This window comes from Mastigoproctus giganteus, chromosome 8, assembly GCF_048544385.1.
Source record: "Mastigoproctus giganteus isolate SK-2022 chromosome 8, ASM4854438v1, whole genome shotgun sequence".
NCBI lineage: Eukaryota > Metazoa > Arthropoda > Arachnida > Uropygi > Thelyphonidae > Mastigoproctus > Mastigoproctus giganteus.
In genome coordinates this window covers 23,183,323-23,205,280 of record NC_143582.1, presented here as the reverse complement: position 1 = coordinate 23,205,280, position 21,958 = coordinate 23,183,323, and the positions used below count along the sequence as shown (strand labels likewise).

General features: G+C 36.5%; 1 protein-coding gene across 3 annotated transcripts in view; it reads right to left on the bottom strand.

Moving 5' to 3' along the window:
* Positions 1 to 20,942, bottom strand: part of Sobp (Sine oculis-binding protein) — a 190,448-nt gene extending 169,506 nt beyond the window's left edge. For 2 of the 3 annotated variants that reach the window (XM_090379726.1, XM_090379728.1), the window contains exon 1: positions 20,593 to 20,942. In XM_090379726.1, the coding sequence (XP_090235852.1) occupies positions 20,593 to 20,706 (114 nt within the window). In that variant the 5' untranslated portion in view covers positions 20,707 to 20,942. Of the gene's footprint in view, positions 1 to 20,580 lie in introns of all 3 variants that reach the window. The other variant, XM_090379727.1, reaches the window with a different exon arrangement.
* Between the last annotated feature and the right edge of the window lie 1,016 nt (positions 20,943 to 21,958).

Here is a 21,958-nt window from a genome sequence, read left to right as displayed (position 1 = left end):
AGGGCCATCTACCCTATCGGCCCCTTACTTCTCTTTCTTCTCCCAGCCTTCAGTCTCCCTACCCTTCTCTTGACTATACACTGCGAAAGCCTCACTCATCCAAATTTAAATTAACACCAAAATTATTGTATTGCCCACCCCTCTAGGACTTGTCATCTTAGCCTCTAGAACTTGTCATCTTAGCGTACAACCCTATGGTCATTTCAGCAAACAAACCGCACATACTGTCTCTTAATAGCGATCTTGCAATAATACCACCGAAATTATATATATATATATATTTTTTTTAGGACAATGCCGCTGAAATCCCAGGAAATTAGGCGGCGGGACCTGCCAGAGTATAATAAATTACAAGGTACACCTAGCCAGCCTCCTCACTGGCATAGTACGGACAACGTCGGGTCCCATCAGGGGCCCGACGGCCTATAGGCCAAAAGAACAATGGGCACAACATACTACACAACACATGATCCACACACTTTTAAATCCCTGGCCTTGACAGAGTACTGTCCCTCGATACAGCGAACACTCGCTGAGATGGGAGAAATTCCTGGTGCCGTTTAATCCTCAACACACTTTGTACTTTGTACATAAACATCAGTGTGGGCAATGGTGGGCCCCAATAGGGGTCCAACGGCTAAATGACCAGATGAACAACGGTACACGACACTACACATATACAAAATCCATACACTTTTAAACCTCTGGCATTGACAGTGTTCTGTTTCACACCCACAATGTATACTACGCAGAGATGGGGGAAACCCTTGGTGCCGTTTGACCCTAAACACACTTTACACTTTACCTAAACTTAATTGCTGACCAGGTACACCCTTTCATGGCAACGGTCTTCCCTTCTGGCGGCAGTAGGATAATGCGCAATGCCACACCGCTCGGATTGTTCGAGACTGGTTCGCGGAACATGAGGAAGACTTCCAGGTATTGCCCTATCCTCCAAATTCAGATTCCAAATCCAAATTCAACACGAACCACAGATGGGAGCATCTGTGGTTTGTGTTGGAACAGCAACTCCGATCTGCGGCGTCTCAACCTGGACCTTACAGGAGTTAAAGGCTTCTGCTAGTTACGTGTTGGTACCAGATTACGTGTTGGTACCAAGGCCTCTGTAGCCGAGTGGGCAGGAGCGGGAGTGCAGTAGCACACGCTCTTTGAGTAGACCGGGGTTCAAGCCTCTGACTGCTGAATACGGTCGATCTGCCAACCCGCACTGGATCAGCGTGGCAGATTATGGTCCATTTTCCTCAGCATGAATTGTTGAGGAGGCTTTCATCCTGTAGTGGGTTGATAATGGCTGCACTTTACTTTTTTTTTTTTTACCAGATACCACAAGACACATTTAGAAATCTTGTAGCGTCCATGCCTCGTGTACGAGCTGTTTTGGCTGCATGTGGAGGACCAACATCATATTAGGTAGGTGGTCATAATGTTTTGGCTGATCGGTGTATCTTATACTGTAATATTTCGTTATACTCATCACTGTTATCTGTCCTATAACATACTCCTACTCTAATTTTTCCCTCCAACGTCATACCAGACTGACTCAATATTATTGAAGTTATTGACTAGTAGATGTGTTGTTTTTGATTCTGTAGGCTTCTTGATGAGACCGTGCCCTTCTTGCTTTCTTAGGGCCGACTCGAAGCAAGACGAAAATGGGTCAGTGTATTACACTGCCCCCATTGATCTTCTTGTTTCTAGATTAATACATAAAGGATTGCATTTTATGTTTTGAGAATGTGGGGTTTTAAGTTTATAGTTTTACCTAACGTTCTTGTTCGTGTATTAATATCAAATATGCTATTATTTTTATTAATTTTTATATGTAAAAGATTCTGCGAATAGCGATGGCTGGCCTGGCAGACATAATTGCCCTTAGCCTAAAATCGTTATTTTAAACACGGGTTTCGAATCCCAGAGCCGTTCCTACTCTTTCGATACTGCCCGTTCTTTCTATTAACACTGTACATACTAAAAAACACAGATTACGGTGTGGATAAAATACAAATGAGAATTTTTTTCTTAAAAAAGAAATATTGATATTAAGTATCATAATTCATAAAAATATGAAAATTATTACTGAGTCAAATTTTTAATTATGTGCAAAAATTATAAAATCGCAAAGTAATTCAAAAAATTCTATTTAATTTTGGAGTTTTTAAATTTATTTATTTAATTATCGATTACTACTAATTTTTTAATAACTATTAATAATTATTTATACTAATATCCATTTTAAAAAGAAAATTTCTAAGGTTGCTAAGGAAGGTGACAATCTTTTTCCCTTAGCAACAGAAACAGTATTGTTACTATGGCAATTTTCCTTAGCAACCAAAGCGATATTGTAACTTTATCTCAAAGATATACTTTTTTGCCTTAAAAATAAGCATAATTTTAATATTAATACTGTTTCTGAGTTGGTTAGTTGTTTTTTTAAATAAAAGAAATACATTTTACACGCAACGTTTTACAAAAATAAAATAAAATAAGGAAGGGGGAAAGAGCGAAGCCAACAAAACGAAATTTTTGAGCAATCGATTTGCTCTTGATGCATTTGCTAAAAACGTTTCTCGCAGCTAAATTTCTCCGGATAAGTAAGTTTATTTTTCTGTTGCTACCTTCCTCTTCTGATAGTCAAACCAGACAGTGTACAATAGTCGCAATATGAAAATCATCAAAATGATGTTTCTGATGCACAAAAGAAGGCCATTAGAGTGGGAATCTCCCTGCTGCCTTTATTACAAGATTCGCAATAACGAAGTGCCAGGAAACAAGCTATTTCTCCTCCTAAAAAAACCATTTCCAGTAATTTTATTTGCTTACTTTTATTTTTCTTTCTTTTCTTAGGGTGTTAGGGTTTGGTACGAAATTAAAATGCAAGAAAAAAATCATAATGAAATCAGATTTTTCCCCTAAAAGATTACTGCAGTTCAGAACTTCGGTTGAATACTTTTATTTGGGGAGAAAAGCAGCGAACGTCTTAAAAGGATGTGTGATTTTTAATGCTGGTAAAATATGATTTGTTGAACGATGTAGAAGACTGTGGAAATAGGTAGCAAAAGGAAAAAAAAGGCCAAAATACCGAGAAATGAATGTCAGTCAGTTTATTATCTAAGCGTTAAAGATTTAAAACGATTTTTAAGTACTTTATATACAACTGTTGAATGTATTCTGGTTGGACAACATAGAAAGCTAGTTAAAAAAGAAAATACTAATTTATTTATTTCGAAGTGTAGTCTATTCTAAAATATACTTCTTGGAGTTTGATACAAAGATGCTTGATATTGTAAATATTTTTATACTTTTTTCTAACGACTTCTCCAGAACATACCGCTATCTGAACTGATCTAGATCACTTCTGTAATCTCCATCCTCCATCTCCTAATTCCCTAGTCCATATGAGCTCACTTCTGCCCTTGTGATCTCTTTTCTCCTACCACCAAAGTCAAGAAAGTTAATTTGTAACATACTTTCATTATGTATATTTTTAAAATTAGATTTTAATATTTTAGTAAATTGTGAGTAGGTACAAAGTCCTTCTCACAATTTGCTAAAACTTTATAGGCTACGTTTCAGGTACTCTAAGTAATCTTTCTTCGGGTTAAATGGGGTAGAGCTAAAGTTAAGAAAATTACATTTGTTAATGTACATCGTTAAGTAACCAATATGCATATATCCTAATTAAAAAACTTTATACAATAAAGATACATTCTGATCTCTTTGTAATTTAGATATTTTACAGAAATTTTAAACAATTTCAAATAACTAAAAATTTGATTTATTATTATGAAAATAAAAAATATATTAACAAGTATATATATATTTTTAATTTTAACTCTCCAATTAGTTCTGAAGAAGAGATACATGAAGGACCTGAAACGTTGTTTATAATATTTTAGTAAATTGATGGCACTGGATCTTTGCACCTTCTAGAATGTTTCAATAAAGCTAAAATGGATAACCAAACACGTGGGCCAAGGGTCACTTAATTCAAATTATTTCTTAATCCCCCACGTAATGTCCTTTATTAATGTTGATTAGATCTTGCTTTTTATTCGTCTTTTTATTCAAGCATATGAAAGCTGAAGTCATCTACATATTCTTATATTTGAGTCATGTTTATAGGCAGGTATTTTGTCAGTTCGTTGTTAAAAATACCCACGTATAAATACGTAAATTGTTTTATTTTGTTAATTCTTTCGCAGTTATTGACACAGGTAAGAGGAACTCCCGAAGCTCACCAACTAATTACTATAAGATAACTTCCTGAAGTGTTCCAGCTTTCTCCTTCAATGCCAAATTTCGCCTCTCTTGGGAACACCCCCACGTAAAGAAATTGCCCGTGAGTCACATGCTCAGCGTAATGCTCCTGTGTTCGCCTAAGACGTTCTCTGAAATGTTTATAGATTGTAAGATGTGTGGGAGGCCGAGGAGTTATATGGAGCGAGTTACTAGATGTTTCAGATACCTTTCTAAAACTGTTACAGCGGTCAAGTGCTTGGTAAACATATCTGCGTTGCCTTTCAGATCCGATTAGTTTTTCAAGTTACTTCTAATTACGTTTTTTAAAATTTAATTCGATTAATATTAACCTCCGTATCCCACATTGTTATGGATGATAGAATTTTTCTTTGGATGTCCCCAGGAGAAATGGGATGCAGTCACGTGATCAAGCCATTGTTGATTTTTTTTTTTTATTCTTTCTTTTGTAGAACACTTAAGCACGCCAAGTTCATTCAAACCTATAGTTCCACGAACTCCCCTATTACAGTTGCCACACGTTAACATAAAGGAAAATGGGGTGGGTTCTCGACACAGCTAATTAAGTGCTAGCTTAGCCTTCAGCCGTTAACTGGATACGGTTTTTTTTTTTTTTTTTTCCCCTTGCATGTTGAGAAATTATATCATAAATTTTTGCTTGCGAGCATGACCCAAAGGGTGAAGAATTAGGGTCGCACTACAATCAGTTAAGGGTGTATTCATGGACAAATCGAGGATAGTGACCCCCTCCCCGGGGACATGTACAGTAAAACACCTTATCTGCGTTTTTCTGGGGACCGACAAAATAAGGGGAATGAAAAAGAAGTTGATTTTTAACTTTTAATTCCTTTAATACTATAAAAATAATCAGATCTTCTAAACAGTATTTAAAAAAGAGGTAAATCATTTATTTAATTATAAGGAGTTCTTATCGTTCATAGAAGAACAAACTTTTCCTTCACAGAGAGTTGCCCTGGTATTGCAATTGCCAAAAGGTATAAAAAAAAAAAAAAAAACTTGGAGACATGAAAGAAAAATAAATAAGAGACAATGCTCTGAAATAGAGCGCGTTTCCCTGGTATTGCACTACTTTCAAGTCAATTTTTTTAAAAGTAAATGGCAGATTAACTTTTGGGCTGTGTCATTTGTTTGAAAGCAATATGATATGAAACAAATGGAATCGCCAAAATAATCTGCCATTCACTTAAAAGATTTGTTTAAAAATAGCGCAATATTAAGGCAACTCGTTGTGGAGAAAAAGAAAGACAAGGACAAGCAGTCCTCTGAACTTTATATAATTTCAAGAAGGCTCAATAGTATTAGCTATTTTATAATTCTGAAACGCTTTGAAATATCTGGGATAAATTTCATTTGTTTCTCAACTAGATAAAAGTACATTAATATAAAAATAACAGGCGCAACTTCCATTCAGATTGATTAACTTTTGTTGATGTAAATAGGGCAATTCGTTGTAGTTGTAACCAACCAACAAACAATTTCTGTGTTGGTAAACTGTGTGCATAAAAATTCGCCTTATAAAGAGTAAATATTGAAAATTTTTTAAGGATTATTACTGCATAAGAAATATAATTAATCTTAACGATATTTATATATTAAAAATCATAAAGTACTACAAAATTACTTCTTCTTCTGCCCATGCGCCTCTTTTTTTCCTAATAGGTAAGCCATGTCACCTCTCCAAGTTAGCCCACAGTCATCCAAATACAGATCATTAGTCATATATCAAAGGGAAAAAAAAACATTGATGTCACTATGATGTACGTTGATAGTAAAGATCCTCAATCATTTACTTTGTTCTTTCGGCAACAGATGGTTAATTCCCATGGCATTAAAGGGAAAAAAAAAGCGGAAAAAAAGTGTCCTTAGTTTACCATAGCCTTAAGAACGAATATGGCGTAATTTTTTATTTTTGTTTATTTTTAAAATTACAGTTACGTTCCAGGAGAATTTAATTGAGTTCGTTAGGGTCTTTAGGAGATAATTATATATAGTTTTTGTCTGTTCAATTAACGTGACCGATGTGGAAGGTTTAGTCCGATAAGTACAGTAGCTGTCACAAAAATTGCATTACCTCCTTCAACTTTATCATTTCTTTAGTATCTGCTTCCACAGGTGAAATTACGTCATCTGAAGGCACCATTGCATCATCCTGTGATATTAGCTGCTATTGCATCACCCAGCGTATGAAGGCGTCAATCCCTAGCACGTGCCGTCAGTTTTTCTGAGGAAGAAAAGTGCAATTATTCTTGTGTCGTCTACATACATTGCCTTGTCACTTTATTAGGACCACGAGCTATTAGCGTGTTGGATCGCTATTCGCCTGAATTAGTGCTCTTATACGAGGTGGCATGGAGTCAAAAAAGCTTTCAAAAATGACACGACGAATATTGGATTATTCATGGAACAAAACTGCCCTCAATTCCTGGATTGGACAGAAGTTTGTGCATGTATTCTCCTTTCCAGTTCATGCTACCGTAGTGTATTCTTCACCTGTGTCGGATTAGGTGTTGGGTTACATGAGCGTTAAGCGCCAAAGCAATTAATGCCATGAGGCGACAGTGTATTGTCTGGAAATTGCGTGTATTCTGTGGTCGATTTGCCTGTTTGCTGGACGAAAAATTTGCGTTTCTGAAGAAAAAACAATGCAACAATTCCCTGAGACCCCAGATGCGTTGCGAAAAGAAGTTCATAAAAATTCCTCGCGTAATTAATGGAATTCGTACCTAATTTTCCACCTGGTTTTGGGAGGATAGTGATTATATCCACTTGCTACCTGCGAGAGCCACATACCATGTGACCGGTTCGAGTTACATATTTTTGCACCCGGCAGTGATTTCCAAAAGGGGTTGGCTGTAACGTAACCAGTCTTCTGCTTCAAGAATTCTTAACGTTGAGTTTTAAGCTCATCAATGACAGACCATATTGCACCATTGTGTGTTGTTTGGGCAAGTATGTGTTCGTGGGCCTATTTGTAAGATGTGTGGGCTGAAACTCGGATAACTCACGCGGGAATCCTACTTCTTCCGCCTGTGATTGGATAACTAATGATTAATTTATATCAAATACTCGACTATATTATCTTTAAGTGAATGCGAAACTCCCATGTCCAATATCATCATGGCAAGGAAATAGCTGATTTAAACCCCATAGAAAACTACGGGTACTTTATGGGACAGAAAACTTCTGCAAAGAAGTCATCAACGTAGCGCTGCAAGAAACTATTGTTCATTTCTGGAACTATTCAATGATTATAACAGGAATATCCCTCGTGGGTAGTACAGTTAGGATCATCGTCCTCCCCACACCGGGTGGAAAAGACTTGAGTTCGAATCCTGTCGATGACGTGGGCAATTTTTATGGGCCTTTTTCACAACGTGGTTGAGTTAGTCGATCTCAGGTGAGGGTAACATGTTTTTTTCTCCCGGAAACTTTTTTTTTCTGGAGAAATGCTCCTAAAAACCACCCAACAACAAGAATCAATCCGCTACTCTCCATGCCAGACGCAGGTGGCAATCAAAACTAAGGGTAGATTAAGAAAATGCTAATCTTTTATAAAAGGCCTACAAACTTATGTCAGAACTTCTAGTTTTATAGCTTTTCCTAAATAAATATGTTTAAATAATTAGTTTTGATTTCCGTTGTCGATATAATACAGTATTTGGTGGTTACATAAAAATGATCTTCCTCCTTGAGTTAAAAACTTATATAAATGTTTTTAATTCAATGAATAATCTATTCAACTTGAAGCAGGAGTAGTACAATAGGTGATTATTTATTATTTTAGTACGCCAGTTCATGATATTACCACCCGGGAAGCTGAAGTAATTAGATTTGACTGGCTTTACTGTATACGTTCGAAAGAGAACTGGACAAAGACCAACCCCAACTTTTAGAAAAGGTCTATGCGATTGTATTCAGGCCACCTACCTGTGTGAGTGCCCCGATGTTTCTTAATACCGGCTTGAAATAAAAGGGTACTACCCCTCGAAGTGTCAACCACTCAACCACGCATGAAAATAGAACATAAGCCAAGATAAAATCGAAATTTAGATCGTAAAGCATCAGAAAATCTCGTAGGCTGATTATTGAACTCAAGGGGTTATGCGTTGTTGTTCATGAGGAGAAAGGGTACAAGATGCAAATGTTTCCTGTGTGAACGTAGAAGCTGATTGAATGAACGCAAGAAATTATAATGCACAAAATGTGCGATCTCTAGCAGCGGTCGCTAACCTTTTATCTTAAAGTGGACCGGAAAAAATAGTTAGATGAAATTGGACCAATTAAATACTATGCGCTCCAAACTCAGGTCCATGAACGGAATTTCTAGCCCGCTGCTTCATTGTATATCCTAATAACTTAATTAATTGCAGATTTGTTTTGATGATTGGATAGTAAGTGTATTTTAGAAAATTAGGGTTCTAAGTCCATTCATGTTTAGTGGGAGGAGTTTGGAGTAAATGGAATTTGTGAGAGATGAATTATAACTACTACACTAGGACTGGCAGCAATATGTAGGATGGGAATCCAGTAGTGTGTAATGGGTTGAGGGGCTAGAAGGAATTTTACTGTAGACTTGAATTTTTATAGGTTATAAGTTTCAGAAAATATCCAAGGAGGAAGGTTGCTCTATGAGTTTGGCGTTGAACAGTAAGTGGAATAGATGCCGGATAGTTAACACGTGTTTGTATTTGTTGTAAAAGAAAATGGAAGTCAGTGCGATAGGGACTGGACTGAGTTTGTGAGAGTGGTATGTTAATTAACCTCACTGCTCTGTTTTGAATGGGGTTTTTAGATAGATTTGGGAGAATCCTCCCTCATGTAGAAACAGTATTCCATAGTGGGGTGTATTTACGATTTGCACAAAGTTTACAGATGCATAGTAACGTGGAAAGTGAAAGAGAGAGAAAGCCTACTTATTTGGATGCAGAGAAGTCGCTATTTTTGATATGCTTATGTAAGGCAGGTTGGAGATTGAGGCTAACTCAAGCAGAGAGTTGTATTCGTTGTTTAGAAATCTAAAAATAATTAAAAATAAACATTGAGGCAAGAGATTGCTTTTTATTGAAATGAAATAGGACTAAAGTTAACAATCTCCTCAGTCCCACTTCCCCCCTCTGCACTGGGAGTCAGTATCCAACGGACCGGTGGTGCTAATTCGAATAGTTGTGTTCGAGAACTGTGTGGCCATTTGCCTGCGTAGGATTTGTTCAGAAGTCATAAGGTAGAGAGGAAACTAGCCACCCAGTCGCAAACGGCAGGCCATAGAATGGAAAATTTTGGAAGGCCTGATGCCAAACCCGATCCCTCTGAAATATAGTAATGTTCAAAAGCGGTGGAATAAACACCAAAACGTGGGTCCGTTATTAAACACCAATAAAAACAGAACCAAATATTTTTCATTAAAAAAAAAACAAAAAAACACGGTCTGTTTTGTCTGTAAACAAGGTATTGTTGTTGTAGGGTTTTAAGCACATCAGCAACTCAGACCATATGGCACCGTATATAATATGTCTGTAAATTGTGTGTTCTGTGGTCGATGTGCTGTTTGCTGGATGAAGCACCCGAGTTTCCTGGGAAAAAAGCCATTCTACTCTCGCCTGAGACCGACTAACTCAGCCACGTTGTGAAAAAGGCCCATAAAAATTCCTCACGTCATTGACGGGATTCGAACTCAGGTCATTTTCACCCGATGTGGGGAGGACGGAGATTATAGAAAATATCTCACGACCATACAATGTGCAGACCAGATAATACTGTAGAAAATGCCAAACCTTTGTATTTCGCATTTTTTAAGATATTCATGACAGCTGTCATTGTTAAAACATTACAAAGACGCTATTTGGGTTTGTGGGTTAGAGAGCAACAGCCAGAATGGAGGCAGGACGAAGCTGACCTGTAAGGTGTCAAGACGAAATTCTTTTAATGGACAACGACATATGTCTTCACACAATATGCCATCGCCTCATAGCCTTATTAAGAAACAGACACGTCAAGGTTAATTTTTCACTAAGCTTTTGTCATAATATAAAGTTTTTGATTTATTTGTGGTTGTTACCATCATCAGCAAATTTATGGATGGATTTCCAAAACGAAAGAACTTTGAGCTAATTTACCGTTTGTTCAGAAGTTTGAAGACAGAGAAGAAACTATACTAAATATCAGAAGATAGATCATAAGATTAACATTCATTTAGATGGCTTTTATGCCAGACTTGATCATATTCCTTTGAAATGTTTATTGAATCCTCTTCTTCAGATTTATCCGTCTTGATCTTAAAAAAATGCGTGTATGCCAACACGGTAGACATTTGAAAAGGACTTTTCTAGACGTTTTTATAAAATTTCTCTGATTGATTTATTTTTGATTTATCTACATATTATTTATATATATTTCCCAACCGTTGATTTGTTCACCGTCGTGAATCACGAAACTTACCATATTAATGAACATTAAATTAATTAAAAATTAAAATCTATTTTCGAAAAGAATGCGATAGATTCTTGGAACAAATTTTTATCCTTTATTTTTTAATTTCACTTTACTTACGAAACTGATGGATCTCGAATTCTAACCTAAGGTCACATTTAAGAATCTCTCAATCTTAAGAGGTCTACCACGTGGAGTAACTTCAGGCGAATTTTGCGTCTCCTTCCTGAAACACCTTATTAGCTTCAAAATCTCATTAGCTCCAATCACCCTGAAAGGCACAAGGATGAGGCTTTAATTAATTGAGGTGAAATTTGTGCTTGAACTCCGCGCGAGAAATAGGTCTCCACAGCCAAGCAGTCTGCGGTAATTTGGAGATTACACGATGGAGGAGTGACCCACGACCAAATCCCCCCCACTTCCTTAGAGAAACACAACACAGTCTGGCAATTGAAGCAGCATTGCTAGAAGTTACCTAAACGAGAATTCACCGGTCGATGGTTATTTGGAGCAATCGAAATCGGAACTCTCAATCATTAAACACTTGACATCTCAGATAAAACTTAAGATCACATACCTTAAGTTGTATTCTGGAAACGTCATACATGGACAGTTTCCATTGGGATCTCCATCTTTGAGAGCCCGGACGAAAACTGATCATTTGGCTTCTTTATGAATAGTTTTTCAGACTTTTATATTGATATGTTAAATAATTTTTAAAAATTTTATTTCTAAAGTGAAAAACTGACTTGAAATTACACACAAAAATTTTGAATTTTGTTGCCAAAGTGTCGAAAGCCTACTTGAAATATACACCAAAGATGATTTTTTGTTTTACATTTTGTTACCAGAGCAACGAAAAGCCTAATTGTACTTGAAATATACATCTAAAGATGATTTTTTTTGTTACCAAGGCGACGAAAGCCTACTTGAAATCACCTAAAGATGATTTTTTGTTAAATTTTATTACCAAAGCAACAAAAAGCCTAATTGCACTTGAAATATACATCTAAAGATGATTTTTTTTTGTTACCAAGGCGACGAAAGCCTACTTGAAATATGAATCTAAAGATTCTTTACTTTGTTGCCAAAGTTATGAGCATCTATTTTACATCGAAGGTGACTTATCAAAGAAAAAAACCTACTATACACTTAAATTTGATTTTTTTTGACCAGATGATAAAGAATCCGCATTAACTTATATGTCTATAGTTCAAAGGCGCAGCAGAAAATTGAATAAATTTTTTTTTTAAATCCTAAATATTTTTTAATAAAGAAAAAATCCCTAAGTTAACGTCCTTTAAGATGGGTGTATAGATAACTGTTTGAGTTAGTACTTCAGTAACGAATTAGAAATAAAACTTATAATTTTATATTTAATTAAAACTTTGTTCTCTATTTGGGAAACTTCTATTGGCAGAGATATCCAAGTTATTCTTATGCTTTTACGAGGACCATAGTTTTGTTTCTCGGAAATTTAGGTTTTTCATCCAGCAAACCGGTAAAATGACCAAAGAACATGTTAAATATGCAGACAGAATACATGAACGCCTTGTGACTTTAGTAGCCTTGGCCTGAACTGGAATTTGTTCAGTCCAACCAATTCAGTTTCGTTTCTACTGGACGTTTGAAAGTCCAGTGTCGATTCTGTTTTTCCTTATTTAAAATAATTCCTCATATCTCAGAAATCTTTAAGAAAAAGTAAATAGCAGATTTTCCTTACGCTGGACGTCTTCCCCAAGCTTTCAAGGATTCAGCCATTCCATTAATTTTATGGTCTTTTATTCTTTTAATTTTTTGAGAAACAAAAGGAATGGTCCGCTTATAAAAGGGGAGAAAAACCAACTGCAAAGCTGAAAAATTATTAGAATCGGATGCCGAACGTGAAAAAAGGTCTCTTCGGGTTTTCTTTTACTTTCTTTTGTACTTATTACTTCTGCCTTTATCAACTTGCCTACAACTTGAAAAACTCTTTCATCCACTTGCTCCGTTAGCTTTGGATGCTTTTTATTTGTTGCTGAAAAGAAATTCGATTGGAGTTAAAATGAGATGAGAGGGGGAGGAAGAAATAGGAGGAGGAGGAAGGGAGAAATGCAGAGAGAGAGAGAGAGAGAGAGAGAGAGAGAGAGAGAGAGAGAGGATATATTAAATGATCAAGTACCTTTTTTAAATCCTTTCCTCATCTCTCTGTTTATGAATAAAAGTCCACTTTTCAATGAATTTTCGCGGATATGGCATCAAACACAACTTAGTTTTCAAATTTTCAAAAATAATAAAATTCTGTTTAAGAACATCCTTTTTTTGGTGAGGTTCTCGACAGTTAATTGGGCACCTGACTTTGTTTTCCAACAGCTTTGGTACAGCTACTAAGGATGCCACTTTTACAGATTATTTTCTTCTTTGTCTAGCATCTGAACATCAATGATCTAATTTGGTGTCTTTTCATATGTTTGTTTTGGTCTTTTATTCCTATTTTAATTTCTTCTTCAGTCCAATTACTTTCTCTTTCTATCTACTCTGCTTCATTTCTGTCAGTATTTTTGTCATTCTCTCCTCTTGTTTATATATTTTCTGCTCCATCCATCTCTCTATCAGTCATAATTTAGAAAATTTCTCTATTTTTATCTTTTTTCTATCAACCGGTCTGTTTTATTTTCTCCCTCTCTCTTTTGTTCATATAATTATCTTGTTTTAGTTCTTCTGTCCATTTCATTTCCTCTTCAGTCTATTTAGTTTTTCTTTTTATCCACTTCGCTCCATCTCTGTCTATTTTTGTTTGTCTTTAACATATTCTCTCAATATTCCGTATAATCATTCAATTTAGCATCTTTTTATCTCTTTATTTATGTTCTTTCTATCTGTCAATCTGTCTTATTTTCTTTCTCTCTTTCAGGGCCGGATTTAAACTTGTTGTGGCCCTAAGCTATAACATGTGTGAGGCCCTTCTCTCTTACAGTTCACCTGTGACAATATTAAAAAAGGATTTTTTAAGATCGAGCGAGGCCCCTTGTAATGTAAGACCCTAAGCTGTAGCGTGTTTAGCTTATATGTAAATCCGGCCCTGCCCTCTTTTGTCCATCAACTTATCTTGTTTCATTTATCTACTTATCTTTTTCTTCCTGTGTCTATTTCAGTTTCTCTTTCTCTTTCAACTGCATCTCTTCATCTCTGTCCATATCTTTGACATTATCGTTCTCCTCTGTCTGTCTGCCTGTCTGTCTGTGTTTCTCTCTCTATTTAGCTTTTTTTTTCTCTATCTGTTTATCAGTCGTCTAATTCTTCCCATTTCTCTATTTATATTCTTTTCTTTCATTCTACCAGTATATCTAATTTTTACCTTCTTTTTTGCTCATCTATTAATTTTGTTTTTTTTTCCTCTCTGTCTATTTCACTTAATCTTTCAGTTGAGTTCATTTCACCTCTGTCTGTGTCTATCTATCTTTTCCATTTCCATTCACGTCTGCCTGCTCCTCATTCTGTTATCTGGTTTCTGGTCTCCTTTACCTCTCTGTCTATCGGTCGTATAGTTCACCATCTTTATCATCTGTCCATTTATCTTTTCCTCCGTCTATTTCACTTTCTTCTTTTGCTTGTTAAGTTTATCTTTCTATCAACTTCGCTTCATTTTCTCTCTTTGTTTAAGAATAGAAAAAGAGAGAAAATAGAATAGATAACAAAGAGAGAAATAGAATGATAGAAAGAGAAAATAGACTAGATAACGGAGAGAGAGAGAGAGAGAGAGAGAGAGAGAGAGAGAGAGAGAGAGAGAGAGAGAGAGAGAGAAGAATGTATGTATCTTTGATGTCACATCCTATCTTTCTCTATGTTATCTACTTTATTTTTCTTTTCTTTATATATCTATGCACCAGTCGTATAATTTAGCGTCTTCATATCTTTATATACAGTACTTTCTATCTATCTATCTCCATATAATTTTCTCCTTCTGCCTGTCTCTCTGTTTCACTTCCCCCTACATTTAACATTAGCATTTTGCCTGCCTATTTCACATTAGTTTTCTGTCTATATGTCTAATACATCTAATATTAGCCTTCTGCCTATGTCTAATATACCCTTATGCCTATATATCTAATATTAGCCTTCTATCCATATGTATATATGACATTAGCCTTCTGCCTATATGTATAACATTATCCTCCTGCCTATATGTCATATTTAATATTAGTCGTCTGCCTGTCTGTCTATTTCACTTTCTACTTCTGCCTGTCTGTCTGTTTCACTTTCTGCTTCTGCCTATCTGCCTATTTCACTTTCCACTTGTGTCTATCTGTGTATTTCACTTTCCACTTATGTATGTCTGTCTATTTTCTCTCTCTCCATCTCTCTCTCTCTGTCTATGACTTTCTTCTGTGTTTGTGTGTGCTTAGAACGATAAAGGGTCGTCGTGCCCTATTTGCCAACAACGTCTTGAGTACATTTTATGCCCATTACGACAAGTCCTGCGAAATTCTTGCCAAAACACCTGCAGTCGCTCTAAGTTCTCCAACCCCCCCAACCCCTTAACGGCATTCTTTAAAATCCACACTTCCACCAACTTCCAACCAGCGTTCTTATCAGGAAAATCCAACGGTTTGTAAACTGCTATACATTTCCAAAGCTATAAATATTTACCCACACACACACACACACACACACACATGGGAGTAACCAAAGCAGACAACTCCCTGGACAAACACAGACACAACAGGGGAGCATTGTGCTCTTCAAAAGAAAAGAAGAGGGCGGGTGATGCGATGTTTATATAGGCACAAGCGGTCTGCATGTAAACCCCCCCGTCGAGGGGGGAGACTAATAAAGTCAATAATGATAAAGAATGAGCCGAAAATGACACAGTCGGCACCGCATGTGCACCGATGAAACTAACGCGAGTAACTTACACGTCGTATTCGATCAATACGGGTCAGATGCTCGACATTTTGCGAAAAGCTTCGGAAGAAAAGAAACGCAGTCACGAAAGCTGTCGGAGTTAAAGACAAGGGAAGTGAGGGGGTGGGGAGAGGGGGGTAAACAAGAAGTGAGGGAACGGAGGCCTTGTTTCGGTTGGTACGCGAGTTTACAAAAGATTGTTGGAAGTCTGTTTTGGGCGTTGTCTTTGAAGGGGATGCTGTGAGGCGACGAATTCTTTCGGAATCGGCGACAACTTTTATGACCGGCGATGTATATTCAAACACGCGGTAAATATTGGGCCGTCGCGTTGCATTGTTCAGTGTTGCGCGTTCACTGAGGAGCTGGCGCGCTTCGATTTCGCATATGTGGGTCATCTCGGACCCGAGGAATGTGCTCCCTACGGAAGTTCCGAAACATTGCAATGTGTGAGCTGTCACCGCTTGCTTAATAGGAACAGATAGATGGATGAAATTTCCTTCATCTCTCTGTTTTCCGCATCTCTTCGTACCTTCCTATCGCTTGACGTCACCCTTTTGTTTCTCCTTTTCTGTCTCTCTTTTTCTCCATCTCCTAATTTCTCCCATAGCATCGTATTTCATCTCCCCGCCGCCCATTCTCGTTCTCTTTGGCCCTCTCCGCTAGAAAAATGTTTGCATCGCTGTCCTGCCGGGGCTACGTTGAAAAGGCACGGGTTCGAGCCCCATCTAGAAGAAATTTCTCTCTTTCAAAATTTGACTGAGCTAATCGATCTCTAGACAAAGATGAGGGCGTTTTTCATTCCACTCTAGAACAGGCAGACACACTGTACAATGCGTAGAATTAAATGTGTTATACTTCACGGCCTTAGTTGCCTACATGCAAAATCTGAAACAACTAAGCAACTATTATCTCCCTTCTCGCTCTATTATGCCTTCTGAACTCATCTTTTTTATTTTATTATTATTATTTTTTTTCGTTCTTGTCCCTGCTTACGGTTATTCTCTCTCTCTCGCTTTCTGTCTCATTTTCTGTCTATCCTTCTTATCTTTATTCTTTCTGTGTAACACACTTCCTTACTCTCACTCTGTCTCTGTTTCTGTGTCTATCCACCTATCTTTCTGTTATTCTCTCTCTCTCTCTCGTTTTCTTTTTCTTTTTATTCGCTCTCCCCTCTACATATCTTATATATTCTCTATTTTTCTGTCTTTCCTTTCTTATTGTTTTTCTTGCCTATTCTCTCTGTCTCTCTCTTTATTTCATTCTTATTCTCCCTATCTTTTTTGTTCTTTGCCTTTTTTGCTTATTGTTTCTTATTCTATCTCTCTCTCTCTTGCTGTTTCTCCTTCTCTCTATATATTTTTTATTCTTTGTCTTTCTTGCTTATTGTTTCTGTTATTCTCTCTCTCTCTCTCTCTCTCTCTCTCTCTCTCTCTCTCTCTCCCACCCCTCCTCTATCGATCTTGTTTATTTTCTGTTTGTGTGCCTGTCTTTCCTGATTATTCTTTTTTTTTTCTTACCGTTTCTTTTATTCTTTCTCTCTTTTATTCTTATTTTTTCTGTCACTCTGTTCTCTCTCTCTCTCTCTCTCTCTCTCTCTCTCTCTCTCTCTCTCTCTCTCTCTCTTGTTTTTCATCATCATCTCTCTATGCTGTATTCTTTCTAACATTTTCTTGTTTTCTATCATCTCTATCCCTTATACTTTCTCTTCTCTCTCTCTCTCTTGTTTTATTGTTTCTGTTTTTTCTTTATTATTCTTTCTCCATTATTCTCTCTTTCTTTCTCTCTCTCTCTCTGTCCCCATTGCCTATATTTTTTTATTTTCTATCTCTCTGTCTTAATTATTCTTCCTTTTTCTCGTATTGTTTCTTTCTTATTCTCTCGCTTTCTCTCTTTCTTTTTCACTATCTTACTAACATTTCACTTTACCTTTTTTTCACTGTCTTTCTTATTATCTTATTCTCTTTCTCTGTTTTTCATTTTCTATTTTTTTATTATTTTTAATTTTCTCTATTTTTTTTTATCATTCTCTTTCTCCATTATTATCTCTCTATCTCTCTTTCTCTTTGGGACGTGGTTGTCCCACCTCAATTCCTAACCAAGTCAGTTCATACCTACGTGACCTCCTCTAGTACTCTGGACATTTTACAATCCCTTAAAGCCTTTCACATGGGGGAGGCAATTCACCAACAGTCCCATCAACGAATCTACAATGGGTGAGCATAATACCAGCTCCATCAGTATTTTAAACTTTCGAGTTTAAGCCTACTTTGTTTTCCAAGCATAGTTTATCACCGTGATGGCCAACATCATTAGAAGATCCATGACCAACCCGATGGATCCCCTCCTCTGTCTCTTTCCTCTTTTCTTTCTTCCTCTAACCAAAACCATCCTTGAATACGAGTTCTCCAATCTCTAATATACAACGATTCTTATAAAACTTGTTAAGAATTTTGTGTACGATTACGTTACACTAAAACGCAATCATTAATCAATAGAGCCAATATCAATCGGTTGTAGGCTGTCCAAAATAGCCAAAAAAAAAAAAAAAAAAGCAGGATTACTGATGTACGTATACCTTATTGAATAGCGAACGCCGCACGACATTGGATCATTTATTACAAAAGAGGATAACGAATGCTTTCAAATGTAATTTGCTCCCGCATCTGGACACTGATAAAAAATACTGACGATTCGCTTTTTCACAATCGAACTAAAGACGGAGAAACAACGGACGAGATTGATATTTCCGTAAAACGTAACTCTTCCCAAATATAAACATTGCTTACAAGTTCTTGTGGTAGGAGGTCAACTATTGAAAACAGAGCCAGAGATGCATCGCTATAGAATGTAGGTCGAGTTTACCAGAAAGTTTCAAAACACCTACAAGCTTAAAAATCCTCCACGAAAAGGAATTTTATTAACGTTTTTTCGCTTATTAATTACCGTATTTGTCGGCTTATAAGACACACTTTTTTCTTTATCATCATAAATGTCAGGCGCCATTGATTAGGGCTTAAAGAGGACGATGATGATCAAGTCAGTAATGAATCTGAAGGTGAATAATACTAAAATAATAAGAGTAATAATCCTATACCTTTTGGGTTTTATTTTTTATTGAATTTTAAATTTCCATTCTATTAACAATACATTTTTTTGTAAAGTTTTTTTTTTCTTAAATTTACCGTTCCAAAATTAGGGTGCGTCTTATAAGCCGACAAATACGGTAAAATATACCGTTGTCCAAAGTGGAATGAACTGAAAGTTTCGCAACAGATGGCGCTGCAGTACAAAGCCCAATGGATTACGCATAATATGAAACTTTACATAATAGGTTAGCCTTTCATGTTGTGATTGCAGTTATCTATGTTTTATTTTTCCTACCCAATTAAGTTTTTCTACCTATTTAATGTTTCCTACCTAATTCAGTTTCTTATACCTATTCAATTTTTTCCTACCTATTTAAGTTTTTCTACCTGTTTCCCTATCTTAGCTCTCTCTGCTAATATAGATTTTAGTCTTACTATCTATACTATTTCTTTAAAACGATCTATCTATCTAGGCTTTGTTTACATCCAGATTTGTTTCCTAATATTAATAGAAACTAGTATTCTGTAAAACAATATAAATTCATTATCCTAGTGTTTCGTGAACCGATTATAATTATTATTTTTTTTATATAAAGCAGTCATTCAAACGGTACAATTTAAACTGATACGACTTCTATTGTTTTCTTAGAAATTAAAGGAATTCATTTTATATTGTTCTGTTGTTTTTTATAAAAACAATAATTTGACGAAACCATACATATTTTATGAAACAATCATTTTAGAATCACTTTTACGTGCGTGATATTATATCCTTATTTTACGTGACACAACTATTGTTTTTTAAAAAAATAATTTCACGAAACAGTAGAATTCAACGAATTCGTTTTATACTATTCTATTGTTTTTATAAAAACAATAATTTGGCGAAACTATAGATATATTATGAAACAATCATTTGGCGAATCCATACGTACTTTACGAAACAATCATTTTAAATTCACTTTTACTTTTGGTATTTTAAGTGACATAACTATTGTTTTTTAAAACAATACTTTCACGAAACAGTAGAATTTCAAGGAATTCATCTTATGCTATTCTATTGTTTTATAAAAACAATCATTTAGCGAAACCACACATATAAAACAATCACTTTTATATGTGGTATTATATCCTTATTTTAAGTGACATTACTATTGTTTTTTAAAATAATTTCAATTGAATTTTATGGCATTAATTTTATATATATGATATTTCTCGATAATCAATCACTTCTTTAAATGCAGTTTTTACTACTCTATTGTTTTTATAAAACAATTTCAGGGAACAGTAGAACTTCCTAGAATCAGTTTCGTGTGTGGTATTGTGTCCTTGATTTGCTAGAAATGAAACTATTGTTTTCTTAAAACAATAATTTTGCGTAACTTTTATGGAATAACTTTTGTATGCACGTTTGTCAATAATCAATCATTTCTTTAAATACAGCTACAGTATTGTGTTTTAATAATATAACAATCATTTCGGGGGAACAATAGAACTCGCTAGAATCAGTTTCGTGTGTGGTATTGTGTTCTTGTTTTGCTAGAACTAAGGAGAGAATAGCGCACACGAAACGATTGTTTTTATTTTATCGTAGGAAAGACGAGAAGTTATTGCGAGGACGTAGCCACTAGGCTGTCGATGGGGGGTTCTCTGAAAAACTGGCAATTTAGCGTGATGACGTAACAATTTATTGCGCGTTTCTCAATAACCCTTTCGATCTGGACGTCTCATCTTCGCAACGCAAACTTAAACGGCTCATTTGCAAGTGCTCCACTTGAAGCATCCACTTCGCTCGCACACCGCACACTCGCACCGACTGTAACAAAGTATAAGCTCGCGCTGTGTCGCCTTAAAAACTCCCCTGCCTTACGCAAGCGGTGCTTACCGTAATTCTTACCTTGATATCATCGTCTGGCTCTTGCTTGACGGTAGTTCGGCTGTCCACATAGCCGGATATTAAGCGTCTTCTGCGGCGTGTGGGTGATCCGTCCGCCGCTGCCGCCGCGTTCATGTCTGTTTCAGGTGCGAAGGCTTTTCGCCCCCCGTTTCGTATCGAAGCCTTCGGCGATTGCGGTTCTGTCGTCAGCCGCAGGCAGCCAAGACTAATCTGGAGACGTGAAAGGTGAGATGAGACATATCGCCTGTGTCGGATTTCCCTTTGCGTCCGCTTTCGCCACACATACACATGTCCTATCACTCGCGCTCCCTGGCCGCCATGTTGTTTTTTAACTTCCTGGGGACGGTGTGCGCGCGCTGTTTCGCTACTCCACCGAATACTGCTCGGGCCAGCAGACGCTCCCGGAAGTCGATGGCTGAACCTTTTCGCAGCACCCTGGATCCAGGCTATGATCGTGATTGTTTGAAGAGCATCCCACGCGAACACCCTCAGCTGAAGCGATCAGAAGACGCAATATAGCGTGGTGGGTGAGGAGAGGGGATAGTCTTTTTCTTTTCTTTTTTTTTTTTTTCGTTTTTTTTTTTCGTGCACCTCCCATTTTTGATGCTTTTTCAATCGCAGCAAAAAAGCAAACGTTTGTAAGAAGAGAAATGGCGGGTTTGGTAGGGCGTCCTTGGGCTATATTCGCAAACCCAGTTAACTATAAGTTTGCTAACAATACTTGTAAACAAACAAGAAATCTCTTTCAGGTAGCACACCAAATACTACGCAATATATTTACAACACCAGATGGAGCTGAAAATTCACCACTACAGCGAAATTATCAACTTATCCCACATTTACTAACTCTCTCTCTATTTCCTACTATTCTCTATCTCTCGCCTGTCTTCTGTATCTCCTCCTCCTCTCTCTATGTTTTACTCTTCTCCCCTCTCTATCTTTCACCCTTCTCCCCACTCTCCCCTCTCTCCTCTCTACTTTCCCCCTTTTCTTTTCATATTCCTCTGTTTCTCTCTCTCTCTATCTACTACTGTCTTGTTTTTGCCCCAGTCCTCTTTCCGTATTTTCCTCTCTCCTCTTTCGCTCTCCCCCCTCCCCCCTCTCTCTTTACCTTTTGTGCTGTTCTTTTCTCCATATTTTGCTTTTTTTCTTTCATTTTATTTCTTCTCTCTTAATTTCTTTCATTTTATTTCTTCTCTCTTAATTTCTTTTCTCTCTCTATTTATATAGTTCTGTTCTTTCTCTTACTTTCCATCTTTATTTCTTCCTTCCGCTCTTTCTGTGAATCTCTTTACATATCTATTTTTTCCCTCTTTCTATCTATATTTTTCTTTTTCTCTCCTCTTTCTGTCTATATTTTTCTTTT